General features: G+C 42.1%; 1 protein-coding gene across 7 annotated transcripts in view; it reads right to left on the reverse strand.

Moving 5' to 3' along the window:
* The window catches only part of MYH10 (myosin heavy chain 10), a 154,789-nt gene that overhangs the window by 12,647 nt on the left and 117,013 nt on the right, over positions 1 to 25,129 (reverse strand). For all 7 annotated transcript variants that reach the window (XM_008061144.1, XM_021713963.1, XM_008061139.1 and 4 more), the window contains 12 exons: positions 22,535 to 22,672; positions 21,691 to 21,814; positions 20,164 to 20,335; positions 18,829 to 19,041; positions 15,448 to 15,592; positions 13,587 to 13,793; positions 10,673 to 10,777; positions 8,709 to 8,861; positions 8,030 to 8,278; positions 7,271 to 7,483; positions 5,352 to 5,564; positions 2,410 to 2,571 (listed from right to left, as the gene is read on the reverse strand). In XM_008061144.1, coding sequence (XP_008059335.1) covers positions 2,410 to 2,571; positions 5,352 to 5,564; positions 7,271 to 7,483; positions 8,030 to 8,278; positions 8,709 to 8,861; positions 10,673 to 10,777; positions 13,587 to 13,793; positions 15,448 to 15,592; positions 18,829 to 19,041; positions 20,164 to 20,335; positions 21,691 to 21,814; positions 22,535 to 22,672 — 2,094 coding nt within the window. The remainder of the gene's footprint in view (positions 1 to 2,409; positions 2,572 to 5,351; positions 5,565 to 7,270; positions 7,484 to 8,029; positions 8,279 to 8,708; positions 8,862 to 10,672; positions 10,778 to 13,586; positions 13,794 to 15,447; positions 15,593 to 18,828; positions 19,042 to 20,163; positions 20,336 to 21,690; positions 21,815 to 22,534; positions 22,673 to 25,129) is intronic.

Here is a 25,129-nt window from a genome sequence, read left to right on the forward strand (position 1 = left end):
GGAAAGGAAGAGTAAAATTAGCTCAATTTGTAGTGATATAATCTTGTATATAGAAAATCTTAAGGAATTCACACACACATACACACAAAACCAACTAATCAACGAGTTAAACAAGATTATAGGCAAAAAGATCAATGTACAAAACCAACTGTACTTCTATATATTATGTACATTAAAACTAAGACAGGAATTTATAATAGCTTCAAAAAGCATAAAATATTTAGGTATAAACTTAATGAAAAACACAAAACATCACTGAAAAAATTAAAGAAGATCTAAATAAATGAAAAGATATACATGTTCATGGACCAGAAGACTTAATATTTTTATGATGGCAACACTCCTAGTCCTCAAATTATTGATCTACAAAGTCAACATGAAACTATCAAAATCCAAGCTGCCTTTTTTTGTGCATGTGGCAGAAACTGACAAGCTGATCCTAAAATTCATGTGGAATTGCAAGGAACCCAGACTATCCAAATCAAACTTGAAGAAGAAAAAGTTGGATAAGTCACACTTCCCAATTTCAAAACTCACTACAAAGCCACAGTAATCAAGACTGTGTGGTACTGGTATAAGTATAGACATACAGATCAATGGAACAGAATTGAGAGTCCAGAAATAAACCCACAAATCATGTCTATTGATTTCAACAAGGATGTCAAGACAATTCAGTGAGGAAAAAAATTGTCTTCTCAACAAATGTACAAGGATATTAACCTCCAAAAGGATGAAGTTTTATCTGTACCACAAATCATATAATAAAAAATTAACTCAAAATGGATCAAAAAACCTAAAAATAGGTGCTAGCAGTATAAAACTCTTAGAAGAAAACACAGGAGTAAATCTTCCTGATCTTGGATTGGGCAGTGTTTTTTTTTGTTTGTTTGTTTTTTCTTGAGTTGGCATCTCACTCTGTCGTCCAGACTGGAGTGCAGTGGCCGCTCCCGGCCACCGCAGCCTCGACCTGCTGGGCTCCGGCGATCCTTCCGCCTCAGCCTTCCGAGTAGCTGGAATTACAGGCATGTGTAACCATGCCTGGCTGATTTTTTTGATTTATTTTAGAGATGAGGTCTCGCTGCCCAGGCAGGTCTCGAACCCGCGGGCTCAGGCAATCCACTCACTTCAGCCTCCCAAAGGCGCGGGATTACAGGCTAAGCCACTGAGCCCGGCAGGCAGTGTTTTCTTAGATATGATTAAAAAAGAAAAAAAAAAAAGAAGAAGAAGAAACAAAATAAACAATAAATTGGGCTTCATCAAAATTTAAAAATTTTGTCCTGCAAACAATACTACCCAGTAAGTGAACAAACAACCTACAGAATGGAAGGAACTATTTGGAAATCAATGATCTGCTAAAGAACTTATACTCAGAATATACACAAAACTGTTTCAACTCAATAATTAAAAGACAACTCAATTAAATAAAAAGATGGACAAAGACTTGAGATTTCAAGCAAGATGATGGCCAATAAAATGCATTAAAAGATACCCAATATCACCGGGCTTGGTGGCTCAGCCTGTAATCCCGTGCCTTTGGGAGGTTGAGGTGAGTGGATTGCCTGAGCCCGCGGGTTTGAGACCCGCCTGGGCAGCGAGACCTCATCTCTACAATAAATAAAAAAATCAGCCAGGCGTGGTAGCGTGTGCCTGTAGTTCTGGCTACTTGGAAGGCTGAGGCAGAAGGATCACCAGAGCCCAGCAGGTCGAGGCTGCGGTGGCCGGAAGCGACCACTGTACTCCAGTCTGGGCGACACAGCGAGACTCCAACTCAAAAAAAAAAAAAAAAAAAAAAAATCCTCAAGATACGGAATCCTCAGTGTCAAAGGAAGTGACATTTTCCAAGTTTTTGTCATAGTTTACAAACTCCTCCTCCAGAAAAGTTGTGCCTGTAGCAAATTTGAGGGCCCTTACATGCCTGCCCACACTGTGAATTGTTGTATTATAGAGTTCACTTTTTGTCATTGTGATAGTGAAAAGTGGCACATCATCTGGGTAGCAGAAGTGATGAATAAAACAGACTGAAAGGAAAGTCGACACAACCTTTCTTTCAAGGTGGGGAGGCGTGGGTGCTCAGGGCCACGTGGGGATATTCCAGCAAGGGTGCTCCACCTGGCGACTCCACCCGAGCTCTGTCTTGCTAAGTGGCTCCAGCATAACTTGAAGACATAGCAGACATGCATATGCCATCTTTATGGCCTGTCACCGCAATCCATGGCCCAAGTTGACAGCTGTACCGTATCCCCAGAGGCAGTGGGTCAACACCAAGCTCAGTGACAAGTGATAGGCTGCACAATGCTTTCCTCCCCAGCTTCACAGTTTGACTCTGTAAAAGCTACATGGGGTATGTGGTGTTGCGTCTCAGTAGGGCACACGATGCCATTCAAAGGCTTCATGGCTGGATGCACATACCTGGAGTTTGCGAAGCTGCTTGATCACTTCATCCCTAGCTTTGTTTGCAGCCTCAATTTGTGCTTCAAGGTCCTTCAGGTCTATTTCCATTTTCTTCTTCGAAGCCACAGCAAGAGCCCGCTGTTTCCGCTCATCTTCCAGCTCTGCCTCGAGCTCCCGCACCTGATGGTAGGATTGGGTTATGTCTGTTTAATCCAAGTACCCACTCAGAGAATAGGCAGCCTATCATCACGTCAGGGCTCTGGTTACTGTCTAGCAGTGTTCTCCATTACCGAGCGGTTATTAACAGAAAACCACAGTAGTTGAATTTCGTTCAAAGGTCTTTATCCAACAATACCTAGCACAAACCATTCCCATTGACTGTTATGAGGGCACACAAGAAGTATGTGACCCCAAGCTCACAGTTTGGATGATGCAAAGACTGAAAGACCTGGGACAACGAGGTAATGACTTACAGAAAGCTGGGATGGACACGGAGAGGGTAAGGAGAAGCTGGTAAGGGCTCCAGAGAGCAAAGCAGGCATGCCTGTTTCCTAGTGCTGTGAGGAGGTGAGGCATGGCCAGATCATAAGGACTTCAGAACAAGGGAGAACCTGCCTTTGCTCCAGCAAGAAAGAGGGAGGCAGTTAAGGCTGTTTAATGGAGGAGTGAGAAAACGAAGGCCAGCTTTAGAGTGGACTGATGAGAGAGTGAGGACAAAAATTGAGACAGATGTGGGTTGGAGACCAACGCTGACCCACCTGGTGACACCCACTCACTCTGGGACTGTCTGCTTCCAGTAAGCCTCCTGGGGTACAGTGAGGATGGGGCACTACTGCTACAGCACCGTGTGAGGGAAGCTGGGGGAAAGGTTCTCTCTGGTCCTTCACACTGAAGCCCAATGCCTCAGTCACTGATGACGAGAGCCAGACTGGTGAGCGCCAAGCTTCATCAGTGCGTGAGCTCACTAGGACAGCATGTCAGTGCCCTGCCAGAGTCATCCCAATCTGTCCTGCTTCATCCATTCATTCAGCCAGTATTTATGAAGGGCTGCTGTGCCCTACCCAGGTAGTGCTCTAGTAGGTGGGGGCTTAGAGAAGAGCAAGAGAAGTCCCTGCCTTCATGGTGCTTTCTCTCCCCATGAACAGAATCACACCCGTATGGGGGTTGGTTTGAAAGTAGCACCCGCCTGGGAAGAGAAATGTTCTGGGGTGATGCCAAGCAAAGAGGCCTGCGGGGAGGGGTTGGCTCCACTGATCCTCTCCAAAGGGGAGAAACAAGGCTTTTGTTGCTCTTGCTTTTATAGAGGGTGGGAGAGAAGGAACAGGGCAGCTGCTCCTGCAGAAGGGAGAGGCTCTCATTGTCTACCTGCTTTACTCTGTAGAGACCTGGGTCTGTACCTCAAGGCCCAAGATAACAAGAAGATCCCAGTGTATATCCACTCAGTGTGTATTCTAAATGTGGTGGTTTTAAAAATGTCTACATATTCTTGGATACTGCCCCCCTTCAAGAGTTAGAGGCTTAATCACCTCTTGAATGTGGGCTGGACTTAGTGAGTTTCTTCCAATGAACAGAAGGAAAAGAAAGCGGGCGTGTGTGACTTTGGAGGCTAGGTCACAAAAGGCCTGGACACCTCTTCCATGGTTGCGCTTTCAGATCTCTCACTCTTGGGGAAGTTCCCTCCAAACAACATTCAAGCAGCCTTGTAGAGGCCCGTGTGGGCGTGGTGCTGAGGCCTCCTGCTAACACCATGTGAGTAGACGAGCCAGCCTGGCATGGATCCTCCAGCTCTGGTCAGGCCTTCAGATGATGCAGGTAGGGCCAAGGTCCTGACTGCACCAGAACTTCCCTGCTGAGCCGCTTCCCAATTCCTGACCCACAGAAACTATGACATCATAAATGTTTTAAGTCACTAAGTTTGGGGTAATTTGTTATCCAGCAATAAATGACTAACAGAATATCAGTGGAATGAAAATAACAAAATAAAGCAAAATTAAATATATCCCAAATCCAAGACTTATTACTATGAACTGCAAGGGACTATCAAAATATCTGCAGTTAGTTTTTAAAGTAAAATTTTAGACGAGAGGTTCAACATACATGCAGAAAAATCTTTAACATACATTCAGAAAAGTATACAAAACATACATGGCTAGCAACTTTCTAAAGTAAAAAATTTAAATATCTGCTTTTTTTTTCCGTTGGAAGAGTGAATAGTGAAGCAAGGAGAAAGTGAATTGAGATAATTATCTAATATCGACCGTGTAATGTTACCGATTTACGTAGTTGGAAAAAATTGCAAGTTGGTCATTATTTTGTTGCAATTAGTGTTATATACTTGTATTTTGATATTTAAAGGCTTTCATACTTCAATGATAAAATTAATTTGCCATAATTATGGAAAATGAAGAAATATATGCTGATAAGATTTCCAAGGTCAAAAGTGAATCCAGTGAACTTATTAGTGATAGTGAGACAGATAATGATGTAAAGATGCAATGTAAATGAAGAAATATACATATAGTATATTCAGTTTATAATCCGAATAAAAATACAAAGTACAGAATGGTAGTCAGAGTGGTATCTGAGGCAAATACTGGATTGTCTGCAACTTTCAGCTGTATTGTGAAAAAGGTGACAATTTAGAAAAGACCATTTCACTTGTGCTTTACGACTGAAGTTGGTGGCAACCAGCTTTGGATTTTATTTTCACCAGCTCTCAGTATTAAGAAAGTGAAAAATTTGCTGATCGTGAATGTGTTAATTGATAAGTATCCTGGCTTGTAAGCAGCAATGATATTGTCCAAGAATAAAAATATAAGTCAGTTACAATAAAGTTTAAAGAATGAAATTCCCAAATGACCAAATAGATTAATTTTACTCCAGCTAATGTGTTCTGACACAAATGAACAGGATACTGATCCAGAACTGGGCTTGGAGAACCTGCAAATCCTTTGACCTACCTGCTTAATCAGTAGCCGTTTCTTCTCTTCATTCTGTTCATCTCTGGTTTGCAAGTCTCTCTCAAACTGGGCCTTCATGGCCTGCATGTTGACCTCCAGGCGAAGCTTGGCATCTTCTGTAGCCTGGAGTTCGTCTTCTAGCTCCTCCAGCTGGGTCCTCATCTCCTCCACCTGCTGCTCTAGGGCCCGTTTGGATTTTTCAAGTTCATGAACCTAAACCACCAGAAGCATCAGGAAAGGAAAGAGTTGAGCCTTAGCAAAGGCACAAGTTAAGGACAGCAGTCGTCCTGTTTCATAGGCCCACTTGCAGCTTGTTGGCTTTGGTCACCCTGGGCCAGCCTCCTGCCACATATACAGTAGTCCTTCCCTTTCCCTCTAAGGCTGCTGCTATTCCTCACTTCAGAGTATGCAATTTAAAACTCCAGAACTAATGTCTTTATTCTTACATGTTCTCTAATCATCATCCTCTGAAGCCCTGTAAGCTGAGAGCTCTTTAGCAAAGAATAATGAAAACAGAACAATGTCAGGGGAATTTGTCTGTCAACTGCCCCTTTGTCTGCTGTCTGCGTGAACAGGTATACTAGTACATCTCTTCTTGCTGTAGAAAGGATCATTTAAGTTGAAAATACACATGTGGAAACTCCTGATTATTAGAGTGGGTTAGGCCCAAGAAGCAAGACATACTACAGAGAGGCCCGATCTTTCTTTGGACAAAGATCCCCACCACCACCATTTCCTTAGTTCTCTGTGCCAAGCACAGGGCCAGGTGCTTCCACCTCCTGTCCCTTTTGATCCTCATGGCAACCTTTTGAGGGAGGCCTAGGTGCTGTAATCACCCCCTTTCGGGGCCATGACCATGTCAGTTCTCACAGGGGCGAGCAGAAGACTCAGGACAGGAAGAAAGTCCATTACTAAGTAGTGTTGGGTGCTCAGTAGGCACAAAAGACATAACTGTGGGATGAACACGTGGGTGTTGATTCTAGAGAAAATGAAGATGAATCAACTAAATATGGAGTCAATGGTAGAGTTCTCTCTTCACATTTTAGTATGTAATCATGGTCATTTCTACTCTCAGGGCCCTCTGGTCCCTGGGCACCAGGTTGTAAGAGACCCAGCAGGAAGGCAGGACAATCTTCTTTCACTTATGGATGGATGGATGGCTCATATCCCATGAAAATGAGACCTTTATAGATTTTACGCTTTCGAAGCAGTGGAAGTAGTTTCATGAAATACGGAAGTATAATGCCCACTTGTCAGATGAGGAAACTTAGACTTAAAAAGTTTAAATGGTTTCCCATGGTCAGAATGGAAGCTTGTGGAAGATCTGGGCCCAGAACCTCATCTATGAGTGCCAGGCCTGGGTTCATTTTGCTATCCTCAACACATCATATACCAAAAGGGAGGTGTAGGGCAAATAAACATCACTGCAGCACTTGTGGAAGATGGATGCAGTGGAAAGAAACAGTGCCATGGAGATTTCCCAACTGAATAAGTCCCCAAAGCAAATAAAACCTTCAAACAAAACAATGGGGCCTTACTGGGATGACCCAGGTCAGAGAGAGCTGCAGTTCTCCCATCTTCTCCCAGGGATCCCCACTCTGTTTATGATGGGGACAGATTCCACTCATGTGATCTAAGGGAAGGCCAGTGAAAGTGACAAGAATAAACACTTCCACCACAGGCCAGTACTGCTACAAGAACTACAAGTCTGATTTGACATGGAGAGATTGCAGAAAACTTGACATCTGGTCCCAGGAGACCAGAATCCCCTTGTCACACACAGGCCACACCACTCCTCTTCTGCTGTGCATTCCCAGGCCCTTCAGGCACACGTGAGAAGTTGCCTACTCCCTTTTTGAAGGTCTCAGGCCGGTGGTATACTTTCCCATGCTAAAGCCTAGAGCCCCCGAGCCACTTACATTCTTCCCCACGTCATCTTTGGAGCTTATCAGGTCTTCCATGTCCGCTCGGAGCTGCTTGTTCTGCCTCTCAAACTCTTCCTTGGCCTCCAGCGCTTCTTCGAGGGCCCGGGACAGGGACAGGGCTTTGGTTTCTTTCTCTCTGGCTTCTGCTTCTGCCCGGTCCCTCTCTTCTGCATAGCGAGCAGAGATGTTCTTCTCTTCTGCTAACAGCTATGTGGAAGAGCATGAGGGAGTATTAAAAACAATATAAACAGCAAACAGCAATCAAACTCTTCTCATTCACTATGTGGCTGACTTATTGCTAAGAATGCTACCACTAAATTACGGGTATTCTCGTATTTTCCTTTTTATTGCCTTTCTGCCTTTTCTGTCTTTTTTTTTTTTTAAGACAGGGTCTCTTACTCTGTCGCCCAGGATAGAGTGCAATGGTGTGATCATAGCTCACTGTAGCCTCAAACTCCTGAGCTTCGTTGATCCTCCTGCTTTAGCCTCCTGAGTAGCTGGAACTACAGGCATATGTTACCCCTGATCAAATGATCCTTCCACCTAAGCCTCGCTAAGGGCTAAGATTATAGGTGTGAGCCACTACACTGGGCCATTTCCCAATTTTGACATAAATATGTATCTGTATTGCTTTTAATTATCTTCAAATAAGAACAACTTATTTTAAGCCAAAACAACAAAAGAGCTCTGCCAAGAGGAAACAACACGTGGCTCCGGGCCTTGGGTGTGAGAGGCGGAATGTGGATGACCCACCTGATCAAATTTCTTCTGTTTCTTCTCCAAGTTGGAGACAATCTGGCGCTGGTGATCCAGGTCCACCGTCAGGTCATCCAGCTCTTGCTGTAGGCGGTTCTTGGTTTTCTCCAGTTTGTCATAGGCCAATGCCTTCTCCTCCAGACGCTGGCTCAGTGCCTCTATGTCTTTGAGAAGCTTCTTCTTGGCTTCTTCTAGACTTTCAATTGTTCCCAAGTCATCATCTACTTTCTTCTTGGTATCAACCAACTAGGTTTTGTATAAGGAAAAACAAAAGGACCAATATTAAAAAACTCAACCGGTTTTGCATTTGAAGAATAAAGAAAAAACTTCTTTCTTCAATATTTTGTGAGAAGAAAAAAATACTATAAATCAATACTATATGATTTTTAAACAAATTAATCTTAGACTTGAACTTAATTTCTTAGTTAACAGTCTATAAAATGACTGGATTGAAAGTTCACATAGTTGACACAGCCAGCCCTATGTCTTTATTTTAAAGGCTTCCGACATAATAACCAGCATTTGCCTGGGTCAAAGAAAAAACACTGAATGAGCTTAATTTAGTACAACCCAATTAACTGTCCCAAATGGAGCTGAAACAGTTCAGCATAGCAGGGACATCAGCTGCTAAATACACATCTAGGCCACCACAGCTTCCTAAATAGGACACACACACCTGGGACTGCAGGGCCAACACTTGCTTTTCCAGGTTCTTCCTGGCCTCCTCCTCCTCCTCCTGCTGCTCCTGAAGGCTGTTCTTCTCCTCTTCCAGCTGCCGGATCCGACTGCTCAGGTTCAGTTTTTGGCGTGTCTCCTCCTGAAGAAGCTCCTGTTCGTTTTTTTAAACGTCAATATTTAAGTTATATTTTCCACCAAAACAAAACACTTCTATTAAAAAATTCATGTCATAAAAGTGAGAAAACCTCGGTGTATGAGAAATACCCAGTGACACTGATAAACACAAATGATTTGAAAATACTCATGATAACTTTGTAAAAGTTCTTAACACAGACACTGCTTCAAACTTGTCCCTGACGAATGAATGGCAGCACTGTCCATCCAGGGCCAGGCCAGGCCTCAAGGCATCCGTGCACTCTCCCTTACCACGTTCCCCATACCCCTCCGACTCTTATCAGTCACTTCTAGAATCCCTTCCTCTCCACTCCCCTGCCCTGCCTTAGTTCAGGCACTTAGTACTTCTCACTAGGATCACCTGCAGTCTTGAGCGCCCCTCTCAATGATTTGCCTTTTATATTTTCTGCCAGATTAACTTTTCTAAAGTGTGAGCACAAACATGTCTTTTCTGTTACTTTCCCTGTCTGAAGGCATGTGCCGTATGGAGCTTTCTGTGCTCTGGTTCTTGCCTTTTATAGTCTACGAACACGAACCAGACCATGTCTTACCACGGCCTATGCCCCAGTTACACTGAACTTGCCTCAACTACCTAATTGTTCTACTTTTTGCTTACCTGAGAATTTTAGCAACTAGCCCAAAACATGGCAACACTCATAAATGCTTGAAAACTTAATAAAAACAAGACACAAAAATCCAAGAAAAAAGTCCTACATTATTTTTAACTAACTTGTAGTCAACTTAAAAACATCTCTAACAGATGATTCAACATAAGTTTTTAACAGTATGTTAAGTAAGTTTCAACCCACTCTTTTACAAAATCGACTATTTCATCTAGGTCAGCACAATGAAATTGCAACCATAACAAAACTATCTTATTTAAAATAGTCAGAAAGATATTGTGTGCAAAGAGACAACTGCTAGGTTAAACTATAGCCGAGACCACCTGCACGCCTGCCAGACAGGAGCTGGGGGCTCTGCATTGAGCTGCTAAGCTTTGATGGAGAATTCCCAAGTAGCAAGGCTGCTTATAGTACAGATGGCTCCAGAAAAAAGTATGACATAAAAAATTAGTGGCTGGGTTCTGTGGCTCAGCCTGTAATCTCACCACTTTGAGAGGCTGAAGTGAGTGGACTGTCTGAGCCCATGGATTCAAGACTAGCCCCAGCAACTTGGTGAGACTTCGTCTCTACAATAAATCAAAAATTAGCCAGGTGTAGTAGCGCACGCCTGTAATTCTGGCTATTTTGAAGGCAGAGGCAGAAGGATCGCCAGAGCCCAGCAGGTTGACCCTGGGGTGGCCGTGAGTGTGCCACTGCACTCCAGCCTGGGCGACAGAGTGACTCTGACTCAAAAAAAAAAAAAAAAAAATTAGTAAGGGGTGCCGGGTGCAGTGGCTCAAACCTGTAATCCTGGCACTTTGGGAGGCCGAGGTGAGAGGAATGCCTGAGCCCACGGGTTCAAGACCGGCCTAGGCAACTTGGTGAGACCTCATCTCTACAATAAATGAAAAAATTAGCCAGGTGTGGTAGCACATGCCTGTAGTTCTGGCTACTTGGAAGTTTGAGGCAGAAGGACAGCCTGAGCCCAGCAGGTCAACGCTGGGGTGGCAGAGAGCATGCCACTGTGCTCCAGCCTAGGCAACCGAGTGAGACTCCAACTCAAAAAAAAAAAAAAAATTAGTAAGAGGTGACATCAAAGGTGCTTCTGGGACTAGCATGTTTTACTACATTATCTAATTTAGAAATGTTAGTTATTATAAAGACCCCCTTGCTCCCCATGGAATACCTGTGTATCCTGTAGTTGAGACTCAAGACTAGCTGCATCCTTAGCAAATTTAATACCCTTCTTCTCTGCTTCTTCCAGAAGGGTTGAGACATTATCCAACTCATTCTAAAGAGTAAAAGGTTAAATTCAATCAACAGTAAGCAAATATAGTCCAGAATCACAGTTCTTAGACAGAATATAATAAAGCAGAATTTGGCTGGGGATGGGTGAACACGAAACTGCCAAACTCGGTTAAGGATGACTTTTACTGCCAAGAGTCTACTGCTTCCAAATGGTGCTCAAATAAGTAGAAACAATACCTGCATCCGTGGACACCTGAATATTGTCTCTATCCACAGAAAGGACAGGAAGAAGGGCAACAACAGAGCCCACTGGTGGTGGTGGTGGTGGTGGGCACACTCCTAAATGTGGTTTACTATCATCTTTTACTTTTATCAGGAAGAGACAAAAATGATACCAAATCCTTTGAAAGAGTGACTGCTATCTTAATATGTAAGACCAGTCAGTGTTTGATTTTGATCTTTTTTCACACTAAGATGCATTAACAATATGCTTTAGGGGGTAAATATAATTCATATTCTTATAGAACTTGAAGACTTTATTAAAGAGATGCAATGAAGTTTTAATTCTTAGTATTCAGTCAGTTCTTTAAGCTTCTAAAAATCTAGTATTATATATTTGTCATGAATATTTAAGCTGTTTCTTATGGTCAGATTTTATGAATAATAATTTTTCTCCTTTTACTTCCTCAATTAATGATAGCTCTAAAATATTTTCCCAAAAAAAAGATGTTTTCTAATTTTTTGTGAGAACAGTGGGCATTAGAAATGAAGGGGTTACCGAAGGGACAGCAGGGTGCCCTTGGTTCTTGTTTATTCTCCAGTCATATTAGCCATGGGAAAATGTACAGTGGACACACCTGTGCATGTAGCACAAGCTAATGATACTTCTGTTTTCACCCTGTATAGCAACATCCTTCCGAGAGCTCACACTTCATTCGTCTTGAAAACAGTGTGGTAGGAAAGGGGTCCGCAAGCTTCCACGTAAGTAACCAGAGGGAGGACAGATCCTTAGCTTCTTTGAGCCTCAGTTCCGCATCTATCAGATGGGGCTGTTGTGAGGACTAGATGGGAAACAAGTATGTAGGAGTGTAACATGTGCCTGAGTGCCCAGTATATGTCACTCACGCTGCCTCCCCACCACACACAGACTTCAGAATGCTGTTTCTGACATCATCCCTTTTAGGAATACTTTTCCAGATTTGTGAGTGTACAGACTCACAAGATACCTCAGTACATAAATAATAAATGTCAACATAGCAGGCCTGACATTGCTCTCCTTAGAGAGGCCTGCTTGCTGTGTTCCCCTTGGCTGGTGTCTGGGAACTTCACCACTCCCTAAATGGTAAGAGCGGCTCATGGTGCCTAAACTATTTGTGCAAATACTGGTTTATGCTGATGGTTATAACACCTGCTTTCCTTCTGGAAGTCTGGAATTTCAGTATGTGCTAGGCAAAGGGTGCTTACGTGACCATTCCCAATAAAGATCCTGGACACTGAGTCTCTAAGGAGCTTTTTTGGGAATGACATTTCACACATACAGTCATGACTTGTTGCTGTGGGAATCAAGTGCGCTCTGTGCAACTCCACTGGGAGAGGACTCCAGGAAGCTCATGCCTGGTTTCCTCAGGACCTTGCCCCAGCACCCTTTCCCTTCACTCATTTTGCCGTGTATTTTTTAAATGTAATAAACCATTGTGGTGAGTAGGACTCTATGCTGAGTTCTATGAGTTCTCCAGGTAAATCACCTGACTGAGGGTGGTCTTGGGCCTCTGACATACACAATTCTGTAATGTGTTTTCTATGCAACAATACACAATGAATGTCTTTTCTTACCAGTAAATACTCATTCACTATATCGTTTTTGCTGGTTGCACAGAAGTCCATTATTGGCCATTAAAGTTATTTTCGAGTACAGTTGGCCCAATTACATTTGGGTCCACAGGTTCCACATCCAGAGTCAACCAACCATGGGTCAAAAATATTTGAAAAAAATTGTGTTGGTTCTGAACATGTACAGACTTTTTTCGGCCATTATTCCCTAAACAACTAACCACATAGCATTTACATTGCATTAGGTATATTAAGTAATCTGGAGATGATTTAAAGTTCACGGAAGGATGTGCTTAGGTTGTATGCAAATACTATACCATTTTGTATAGGGAAATTGAGCATCTACAGATGTTGGTGTCTGAGGGAGTCCTAGAACCAATTCCCTTATGGGAACCGAATGGTGACTATATTTGTCTTTATATATACGTCTACAGCAACAATTCCTTCTTTTTTTTATCTAAGATATCTACTATCTGGACAATTAACATTCTTAAGGTTGAATCTGTGTGTATATCCTTAGTTATTTCCCTAGGATGAATAACTAGACATGAGTTTACTGGGTCTAAGGGTATTCATAATTTTAAGGCTTGTGACACAAAACTGCCAAACTGTCCTCTAGAAAAGATTTTACTAATTTATACATCAACCAGTAGTGTATAAAAAATCCAACTTTCTCAAATCTTCACCAATACTAGGCATAATTTTTGTTGCCCACTGTTTCTGTTCTCCAATTTACTAGACTAGTGGAGAAGTTGAATTGTGCTTAAAACCGTTCAAAGAAATATAAACACAATTCAAGGAGGAATTAATTAGGTTTAAGGTCAATGCATGCTGTCTCGTTCTTACACTAAATATTAACTTCATCAAAGTAACATACACCAGGGATACCTGAGCTTTCATGCACCTGTGATGGGACTTTTCAGGTGTTTCATAGCAGGTGGTCTCATGGCCACAGAGGAATACAAGGGTAAGCCAGGGATGTGCTATGCAGGGTGTGCCCGGAGTCAAGGTTCCCAGCTTACCTGTAGTTTACTTGCTTTCTCGGCCAGCTCTACCCTGAATCTGTCGCCTTCGGAGACCTTGGCATGCAGCTCCTGGACCTGTGCGTCAAGTTTCTTCCTCTTGTGCTCAGACTCGGCCTTGACCTGCTGCAGCACTTTCACCTCACATGCCAGTTCCTTGTTATCTGTCTCGAGGCCCTGCTTGTTCTTTTCCAGATTTGCTTTGAACTGGAAGAGAGAAGGGAAAAATAATTTGCTAGTTATTTTATAACACTATAAAAAGCACTGCTTTTGGTGTCTGTAGAACTGTGCCTGAACATAGTGAGCCTGCAGTCAACATTTGCTGAATGAATGAAAAGTCTGTTGTTCCCCAAGTGTAAAGATTTCTATGAAAGGAACAGAGCTGTACACATGGGTTTAGGGAGTAGATACAAATATTGAGGGACTCACTCATTCACTAAGTAATTATCCTTGTCAGTGCAAGGTGGGGGAAATGCACTAAGTACATCCTATCCGAAGAGTAACCATTCATTCATGCTGTCTCTTGTTAAAACAAGTGTGGTTAGTTTTAACATTTTTGTTGTTGTTGCTGTTGGAGTCTCCCTCAGTCGCCCAGATTGGAGTGCAGTGGCCGCTCCCAGCCACCGTAGCCTCGACCTGCTGGGTTCCAGCGATCCTTCCGCCTCAGCCTTCCAAGTAGCTAGAACTACAGGCGCGCGCTACCACGCCCGCCTAATTTTTTGATTTATTGTAGAGATGAGGTCTCGCCAAGCTGCCCAGGTGGGTCTCAAACCCGCAGGCTCAGGCAATTCACTCACCTCAGCCTCCCAAAGTGCGGGATTACAGGCTGTGCCACTGAGCCTGGTTTTAACATTTTTTTACACTTACTAACATGGTAAGAACCATGGTGCAAGGGTGGTCACAACAGGGTAGATCTCTGAGGATATCTTGCCTCGTGGATGAGATGGGGTGTAGTGGGGTGGTTACATGGGGAACTGGGGCCCCAGACGACCTGGCTTCCATCTGCCTTTCCACTTACCAGCTGTGTGACCCTGGCTTAATCACCTAATGCTGCTGGGCCTCAGTTTCTTTTAAAAGAGAATGACAAAGACCATGCCACAGGGTGGTAACAAAGATCATTAGAGAAGGTAATTCATTAGAGAAAGGTACTTAGCACAGTGACTTACACATACTAATGTACACATTCAATAGATGTTAATATTGTCATTGTAGAAATTAAAAGGTTAGCATATGGTTAGGCAGAGAACAGAAAGATCAGGAAACCAGAGCAAAAAAAAAGGCATGAAGGAAAGAATAACAATGGGGAGTAATAAGGAAGAAGACCAGTCTGCAAGGGAAGATGGCGTTATAGGGGTACATGGAATTCAGTTTTAGCAGAATTGCAAGCCTAGATATGAGATACACAAGAGTAAACTGAGAAATAAATGGCAAGAACATAGTATGGTGACTGAGATGGCATTAGAGGCAGGGAGGAAAGGGAGAGATGCATGTAAGGGACACCTGAGGGGAAATATCAGCAGGACTTGTGACTTACTGGCAGCAGGCAAGCAAGAGAAGAATGAGTTTAAAACCATTCAAGGTTTTGGAATGAGGCCATTGGGAGACTGATCATATTAGTGAAAGGAGACTCTGGGGAGAAAGATGTGATTTGAGATGGCAGCTGGATGCATGTAGCTGCTGTGGCTTTTCTAAGAAAGCCATGTGCCTTTAGAAGGTAGTTCCTACCCCATCAGCATCTGGGTCCCTGTCAGCCCCTCTCAGTGTTGCACAAAGGCTGGCGGAACAAAATGGCCAGGTAGGATGGAAGTCTGTCTGATGGCAGATTTCTCCATGCTGTGGTCACATGGCAGGATTCCCTTACCCTTTTAGCCTGTTCCAGTTGCTCTGAGAGCTCCTCCAGGGCTGTTGCATGCCTTTGTCTCATGTCCTGGATTTGAGCCTCGTGGTTCTTAGTTTCCTCCTCAAGAGCCTTCTTCAGTTCTGCTACTTCTTGTTCACGTTTTGTACTAGAACAGATTTTTTTAAGAAAAAAGATCAGAATTAGTCAATCACTTAAATTAAAAACACTTTTTTAAAAGTGTTTTTTAAAAAATATATATTCCTTTGATAAATATCTGACATGTTCTTTTCCAGCAGGCTGGTACATCAGTTATTGTGGTATCAGAAATCCTTCTAGAACCAGTGTAACTTTCATTCTGCATTTAACTTACAGTCAAGAAGACACAGTGTGGTATCCCTATGGTTCTTCAAATTGTTCTGGGCATTCTGGTTTCACTGTAGGTCAGGAACTGGTTAACATAAGATGCCAAACTGTTTGCCACAGCAGACTTCAGTAAAACAAGAAAAATTCTGAAGACTTTGAAAAGCTAAGGGGTGGCAAAGGCCAAACCAATCAGGACATTGCACCACAACAAAACCAAGACTCTTTCTTATCATTCATGTGGAGTAGTCACAATTAACTAACACACTCCTAAAACTCTATCAGAAAATGACTTAAGGTTGAGGAGGAGGGTGTTATCTTTTGGAGGGACAGGAAAATTAGAAGGCAGGCTTAAAGAGTTGCATTCCTGGTTCAAAAAGGGTCTCTGGTGTTTGCTATGAGAACATAGCATGTACAGAACCATAGAATTGGAATGTTCTGAGATAAACCAAAGTTTTATCTAACCTGCAGTTAGGGGATGAAGATCACGATAGTATTATATATCTTTACATGGCTTTCTAATGTTTTTATAATTGACTATAACATATACAGGGAAACCTGAATAACAAAAGTTATTCACTAACTAGAAGAGAAGTCCCACGACAAGTCATTCTCCAAATTTGTCAATTTGAGCACCATGCTTAAGCATACAGCTTGATAAAGACTGAAGTCAGTCAGGTAAATACCACTTCTGCTAAGACCTATCTTAACAGTTTAACTAGCTATAACCTTACAATCATCCTGAAGCACACTGCTGGCAAACTTGCTCTACACTTTAAAACATGTAACCACTTAGAACATGGACACATTCCTGCATGGACACATTTTCCCTGTTTATCAGTGGAGTCGTGAGATCCAGAGACAGAGATCCCTGTGCCAAGAGAACAGGGCCAGGGCAGCTGCCAGCTCTGTGGTCGCATGTAACACAGCCAGAAGCAATCACTGAGGGTTCTTTGTGGTCTAGCCAAGTTCAGTCCCAAGTTCCAGTGGCTTGGTCAGAGGTCAAAGACACACATGAGTCTGGCCCTGTCCTCTGCAAGACTTCCATCAAGATGGTTACAGTTCACCCTGATGGTTCGTCGTTTCATTCATCCATCTTCAACAAACTCTCTACTGCTCATTATCTTTTCGGTAAGTAGTTTTGTTCCTAACCCCTACTTGAATCCAACAGTCAAAAGAACCCTTGACCTTCTGTCCTCCAAGTTCTCAAGAGAGTTGAAATGCCAAAGAATCTGCAGATGAGCATCTGATTTGCCAAGGACTGTTACTTTTATACTAGCTATGTGATACACAATTCAGGGAAGAATCAGGGCACAGGCAGGGGTGCCTTGAGTTCCCTACCAATTCTTAGCAAGACTGCAATACACATTTGAGATGCAGGCAATCTTGATTCTTCACCAAATAGACTCATGAGTGCTACAGTCGAGCATATGCATGGTTTTAATAAATATGCACATATAAACTTGTGTTTTCTTTTTTGCAAGAGTTGAATGGGAAAAACGATCAGAGCCTTCTTTTCTATTGTAGTCAAAAGCCCAGCTAAGAGTGGAGATTTTAACAAAGCCTAGTTCACTGGTTTCCAGGTTTCTAAAAATCAGATCTTTTAAAGAGAAGGCTAGAACTTAAAACTGCCGAAAGCAGAGTTACTCTGCTGAAGTGCAGTATGAAGCCTCTAACCCTGCCTGGCTCACATAGGCTGCAAATAAGACACTGTCTCTCTTTGGGGAACACAAAAGGCTGAAAACAAAAATAAACCAGCCTCTGTATGGCCGCTGGACAAACATTAGGCTCATCACCACTGTTTTTTGACTACTGAGTATTCCCCTAACAGTCACCATCTGCCACTGTTCTCACTACTCTACTCAGCTGACTTGTCCCGTAGATACTGGGATGTCATTCTCTCCAGGTCTAGCTATCCAAGTTTCTGGCTGCTGGGTGGACCTGGATGATCACATCCTTGTCCTCTGGGGGCGAGCACTGGTTTTCACCAGAGCACATCTCCCTCCCGGTTGCTCCGGGTCATTTCCAACCTCTCTAACCACGCCTGTCTTCATAAATGATTCCTGCTGTCCTTGCTTTATTCCAGGCCTCAGCAACCACCCCAGAGTGATGGACTACTCTTCCCATCCCTCACGCCCCACAGCAGCCAGCAGGGGCGTGTGTGTGCATGTGCAGCTGGCCAAATCTACCAGCCAAGGGAGTGAGGGTTTCCCATGGCTGGGGTTCCTGGGATGGGCCTCAGGAACCTGGCAGTTGAGTCTGAAGGAGGGAGCAGATGGCCTCTGCCAAGACAGGCTGGAGCGTCTCCCACACTCCTCTCCACAACTCCAGCCGCTGCTCTGAGAGTATGTGCAAGACAGTGGGTGCTGTGGGCCAGCCCCTGCCTGGTCTGCTCATTGGTTCCCTGCTAGGGCTCTCCTGTGACTTTCCATAGGCTGCCATGCTATAGCTTCCCACCTGTGAGCCTTCTCTGGCTGCCTTCACCCATGTGTGTCACTTTCTTCATGCCTGCACCTGGTTGCTGGCTCATGAGACACTGCATATGTGTGCATCCCTGTCTGAGTACCTGCACTCACCCTTCTTTTCATCCTTGTGAATGCATCCTCCCTTCTCATCTGTCTACATGTTCATTCTGCCTGGTACTGTCAGCACATGGCTGGCCTCCTGTGTATCTCCTCCTAGTTCTATTTTATCCCGTCTTACCCTCTTGTCTTATATCGATCTATAAATCTCTCTCCAATTTCTGTATTTGTCCCTCTTTCCCTAGACACACATCACTGGCTATAGATTTTCTGATTATGCCTCGCTCTGTGCCTCTTGGTCTGCTGGTCCATCCGTCTACCCCCCACTTGCCCTCCACAACTGTTTCTACCTATAGGCTGGTGTGTTTCTAACTATATCAATTTCATCACCATTCCACCTGTTGTCATACAGATAAACACACCACCTCCCAAAGGGGGCAAGAATTACCATGCATTTCTGAGACACCTTAGTGGAGAGGTCGGTGGGCACCATGTGCCCTGCTCCCTTTCCCACACTCACCGGAGTTCCTGCTGGGCTGCTGTGGTATCCAGAGTGTCCTCCAGCTCTGTTTTCAGAGCTTCCAGTTCCTCACTCAAGTCCCTTTTCTGCTTTTCTGCCTTGTTACGTGAAGCCTTCTCAGATTCAAAGTCTTCTTGCAGTTCAGCAATTTGGGCTTGTAGCTCTCGCACAACTTTAAGTGCATTATTCTTATGGAGTGTTTCATCATCACCTCTGTTAAAACACCCAGACACAAGAAGCACTCAGAGATGGCACACGGATAGTATGTTTCTCAGGTGAGCTAGCCTCCATGAGGTGATCCCAGCCTACATCTCTTCCCAAGGCCCGAGGTTGGTGAAGATACTCAGGGTCTGTTGGGGAAGGCAGGTCCTCTGGTAAATGCCTCGCGAAAGGCCCCAAAGCTAGTGATAGCAAAGCCAGAACTAGAATCTAGCCCAGTCGTTCCCTTTCCAAAGGTAGGACCCTCTCACTTTAAGCATTAGAATATTAAAACATTTCCCCTAAAGCAGCCTAGTCCCTTGTGGTGGTACCCAGCCTATGGTGCACCAGCAGATCAGAGGTGCTCGAGGAATACAGCAGAGGAAAGAGACATGCCACCTTCACACCTGCCACTTTTTTTCTTTTTTGCAGTGCATCTTTTTGCTTACGTGTGTGGTTTAAAATGTTGGCAGGCTTTTCTTATTGGGAATAGCTGGGACGTTTGACATGAAGGAGATTTTTGTTATATGATTTTCTTGATTAGAACACATTTTAAATTGAACTCCAAGTATTAAAAAGTTATTCTTTAAAAAGAAATGTCCGTTTATATACCTAATCCTGAATTGTATCACGTATCTTTAAAATTAAAAAAATATATTAGAAAAAATGAAACACTAGATATACATACATTTACTACATATAATTTGCATTCTAAAACTGATGGCTTAGAACTGAATATCACATCATAATATAAGTGGAGGAATATCACTTCTGAAAAGTGATTTCCTCAGTTTTGAAAAGTGACTAAAGTTCTAAAACATACTGGTTAATCTACAATGGACAGAAACCAAAACATTTGATATGGTAAAATAATTTTCTTCTGGTGTGACCTTTCAAGGATTTCATCATATGATTAATAATGTTTAAGTATAAGCATTGAGAATAGTTTGAGAGACATCCTTGCTGCCCTGATAGAAATCCTGTACTGCTGGCTGTTTACTTTCCTATGTCACACCCAACAGCAAGTAAGCCCACCTCACTCTTCTAGGGTTTTCAGATGCTCTCAGACTTGGGACAGTCTGTGGATACTAAGCCCCTTGGGGACCCGTGTGACACACAGCAATGGTGGCCGCAGACCTGGCCAGTGCGCCCTGCAGCTCCTCTTCCTTCTTGGCCAGCTGCAGCTTGAGCTCGTCGATCTGTGCCTGCAACTCAGCGATCTGGTCCTGCAGGTCAGTAGTCTCCCCATCCAGTTTTCTTTTGGCCTTTTCCAGTTCTTGACGAGTCTTCTCTTCCTTCTTTAAGCGTTCTTTAAGGCAAGGTATAAGAAGCTCTTCAACACACTGAGAGACTTACCATAAAACTCAAAATTTAAACTAACCAATGTTGAAAATAAACTATTTTATTCAAAAATATCACTGCTTTGGAAACACGATGTCGATTGCTCAGTCATTTGAAATCCACCAAGATCAAACTGAAGGGGAGCTGAGTTAGTGTGAGAATGGAATTTTAAGGAGAAACTGAGTAGAGCCTAAGGATGTCCTTTGACGGGAAGTGAGTCAAAGAGATGTGGAATCCTCTCAGGTCAGACCCATTACTGTGCCCACGTGTGGAAAGTAGCTTAGCAGGTGCTGGGGCAGTAGACATTGCTGCCTGTCATCCCATCCCCTTTTGGTGGGAACCCTTGGTTTTAACTGAGCACTGGGGGAGAGAAGACAGGAGAGTGAACAGAGAGGACTAGGTATCTTTCCCACCCTCCCCTCTAAAGTTCTACAATGATTCTTTAATAATTTTATTCCTTATAATAAATAAGAATATTATTATTATAGTGATTCATCCAAATCAAATACTTTCCTTACAACAACATAAAATGTATGCCTTGGTGTTATCCAGCAAGGGCCAATTTGCTGAGTGGATGAAACCTAGTATCAGGTTAATCAAACAGGTGAGAAAAAACAGGTATATCCTGGACCTATAAGGACACCTAAGGACTATTTCCTTAGCAGAACCATATACTAGTAAATATGGCTTATGAAAAAAATTTCATACTGATATTTCCTCTCTTGCATACTAAAAAAACCCTAAATATTTTTGAAAAACTACCCTATTTTGTCACAAAAGCACGCCTGCAGGCATCTGTACAGAGCTTTCGAACATCAGCCAACTCTTCTTTCCTCTGGTGATGGCACTAGTCTCTGGCTGCTTGTTCTTACTTCTTTTCCAGAAATCCTAATGTCCAAGGATTTCCAGGCATTACCTTACCCTTAGCAGTCTCGTCTATCTCTCCCAGTTTTTATGTCACTGGCCAATACCTTTGTGAGGTGAAACCTGGGCACTTTAATGTAGCTTTAGATTAAACGCAAGTCCAATGGTCTGTAGGACCCAAACATAATTTAGATCCCAGACATGCCACCAAAGGGCAATATCTTTTACTATAGTGTCAAATTTAAGGAGAAACATTTTAACACCATTCCACATAAATACCAAGTGACTAGGCAATACAAAATAACTTATACGAGACCAGTTTTCATAAATAACCCCCAAGCTGAGGTCATTATTATTAGTAATCACCATCTACACTTTGTATGATTGCATGTTCTGATTAAAGTAAAATCTAAACACTCCACGTCCGAGACCTGTATTTCTCTAGTCCTAAACACTAACCTTCTAAATCTGAGATCATCACTTCTTGTTTATTCCTAATTTTGGCCAAGTTTTTCGCCTTTTCTTCCTCTTCAGCCAGCTGAGAGGAACATTCAGCAATGCGATCTTCCATGAGTTTCTTTTCCTGAATAGAAAAAATCAACTGCTTCAGAAAAGGCATTCAGAACAACAACCTGGGGTTCACGTTACTCATAAGAGTCAACAGTCTTTGACTAGAGAGAAAATGAGTAATATTGGCTCTGCCTCCCCCAATGGATTGTACATAGCATGCCCTGCGTAATGACAGGCTGCATATCCAACGATGGTCCTATGAGATTATAGTGGAGCTAAAAGATTTGTTGTACTCCTCATAATGTTGTAGTACAGTTACTTAAAAAAAAAAGTAGTGTAGCCGAAGTGTAGAGTGTCAATACACTCCCTGATGTTCACACAATGACGAAATCGCATGAAGATGCATTTCTCAGAACATGTCCCATTATTAAATGACACATGATTCTACTCCAAAAAGGCAGGAATGTGTACATCTTGGTGCCTACCCTTAGAGATTGGTTCAGCTGCCTGGCAATCAGAGTTCCACAGCCAGTGTTGGATGAATTAATGCTTGTACAGATGGAAACAAGCCATCAGTAAATGATCAATGTGCACAAAACGCACAAGTTAAATGTCTGGTGGGTAAATGGTGCCTGTGTTTTTAGAAACCTATACAAGGAGAGATTTACAGAGATTAAGTAAATCAACCTAAAATCTTGAGAATTTTCTGTCTGAAGCCTCTTTCAGTGAGTGTATCAACATAAATATTCTCTGCATTCTAAAGTCAATTCTTTTATGGAAATATGTCTCTTACTTTGATAAATTTGGAATTTTGGTCCTCAAGAAGCAGAATCTCCTCTTCCATCTTTTTGATTTTAGCCTCTGCTGTCACCTTTTCCAGCTGCAGCTTCTGTCGAGCCCCTTCCTCCTCATCCAGCTGCTCTTCCAGGTCCTTGTGAGAAATGACACAAAGTCAGTCTTCCTACTTTCTCCATGAGATTAGGCCACACATTCATAGAGCACGGGAGTGCATTAAAATGAAATGCTAATTCCTGATTTTCAAAATGGCAAGGATATTTTAAAAAATATGACATGCAGTTACGTGAAACAGACATTTGCATCCATTATAGGCCAAGATACAAACTAAGTCAATTCTTCCAGAAGCCGACATGGCAAAGTGTAGCAAGCCTTGAAAACTTTTAAACCTACAATTTGAAGAAGTTATCACAGATGTAATTTTTATAAAAAGACATATAATAAAGAGTTATTTATAATACTGAGTAACTATGAACATGCTGTAAAAAGGTCTTGGTAATTAAATGTTGGTACATTTGTAAAATGCAGTAACACGTAGCAATTAAACTTCACATTTTGGAATAATAAGTAGCAACACAGGGAAATATGAAAAATATAGTAGCATAATAGCAAACACATATTTAATTTAGTTGAATTAAACTATACACATTCAGCCAAGGAGCAGAGAAGGAGAACATGAAAACAGTTTTAATAGTGCAGGTAAATGAGAAATAAGTTGTCTCGGTGCAAGTAAGCCTTTCACAAGCATGTAACCAAATTGGGTGGGAATCAAGAGTTCACACTTACTTTAGTAAACTTTCGAGAGTAACTTTGGCTAAGTAATTGACTCATGGTTAATTTTAGAGAGAAACCATTCCACAAGACAAACTTTTATTGTGAAAAACTCCAAACACACATAGAAGCACACCTAATAGCAGGATGAGCCCCACACATATACATCACCCCAAACTTAACAAGCATCATCTCATAGTCAATCTCATTTCATCTATACCTCCATCTTCTCCCTTCACTCCCTGGTTATTTTGAAGCAAATCCCTGACATCATATTTTATCTGTAAAACCTTCAGGCTGTATCTCTAAAAGATAATGTCCATTTAAAAAATACATTTGCTTGTTTGAATCAGTATTCAAATAAGTTTCCCATGTTGTGACTGACTGACATGTCTCTTACGACTCCTTTAATCACTAGTTCCCCTATACTACTTTTTCCTCCCCTCCTCCCACCCTGACTTACCACTTATTTGCTTAAAAAAACAGATCATTTATCTTACAATTTCCCACATTTTGGATTTGCTAACTGCATCCCTGCACTGAATACTCATAAGGTGACAAAAGAGTAACATATTTGTATGTTCAAAATAATTTCAAATTAATAAATGAATTTGTACATATTTGTTGAGAACAACATAAGAAAAAATAATAGATGTAATGGGAATGACAGGTGGGCAGAAAGTATAAAAGTGCTATTTTGTATTCTCTAGGTTTTCTACAATGATCACTTATCAATATTGAAATCAGAAAATTAATCTTAAAAACCAAACCAAGCCAGAAAATAGTTCTGGTAAAATAGGGAACAGACTGGAAATCTCCCAAAGTCAAAAACAAAAATAAAAACAAAAAACCTTCCAAATCTCAAAACAAAACAACAACAACAAAAAAGGCAAGAAGATCAACAAAGTTGGGTTTTCCCAAGGACCATGCAGTTAATATAGAACCTCATATTCCGAAAGAGAAAAAAAAAAATCAATATTTAATACTATCACAAATATTTTCAGAATGTGTTTGAACGAATTCCTATGTCACAAAAGAAAGTAATAAATTAAGATCATGTAGAAAACTAGAAGTTTGCTGGGCTCGGTGGCTCAGCCTGTAATCCCGTGCTTTGGGAGGCTGAGGTGAGTGAATTGCCTGAGCCTGCGGGTTCGAGACCCGCCTGGGCAACTTGGCGAGACCTCATCTCTACAATAAATCAAAAAAATTAGCCGGGCGTGGTAGAGTGTGCCTGTAGTTCCAGCTACTTGGAAGGCTGAGGCGGAAGGATCATGGGAGCCCAGCAGGTCAAGGCTGTGGTAGCCGGGAGCGGCCACTGCACTCCAGTCTGGGCGACAGAGTGAGACTCCAACTAAAAAAAAAACAAAACAAACAAAACAAAACAAACAAACAAAGAAAACTAGACGTTTAAAAGAGTCTGGTAAAATCATATGAAAGTAAAAGTTGTAAAAACAAAACAAAACAACAAACCTTGTACCTACAAGGACATATCTGTTTTCTAAATAGAGTAAAGGAATGCAAGCATTTCATGTAAAGTTGTTAAATTTCAAATTAAGACTGGGAGACTTAAACTAGGCTGGGAGACTGAAGATGAACGTGGGTGTCCTTATCCTACATAAGTACAATATTATTGAGATGAGCAAATGCTCCTAATGAAAAAAGAAAACCAAGACCTTTGATAATACCATCAGGGATAACTTGTTGTTGGTGATGATTCTTCTAGATATCCCCACATAAAATCATACATATACACTTTTAACATAGCTACTTTTAATTAGATATATATATATATATATTTTTTTTTTATATATATATATATTTT

The sequence above is a fragment of the Carlito syrichta genome, unplaced genomic scaffold, assembly GCF_000164805.1.
Source record: "Carlito syrichta isolate Samal-C Ts95f unplaced genomic scaffold, Tarsius_syrichta-2.0.1 Scaffold305117, whole genome shotgun sequence".
Lineage (NCBI taxonomy): Eukaryota > Metazoa > Chordata > Mammalia > Primates > Tarsiidae > Carlito > Carlito syrichta.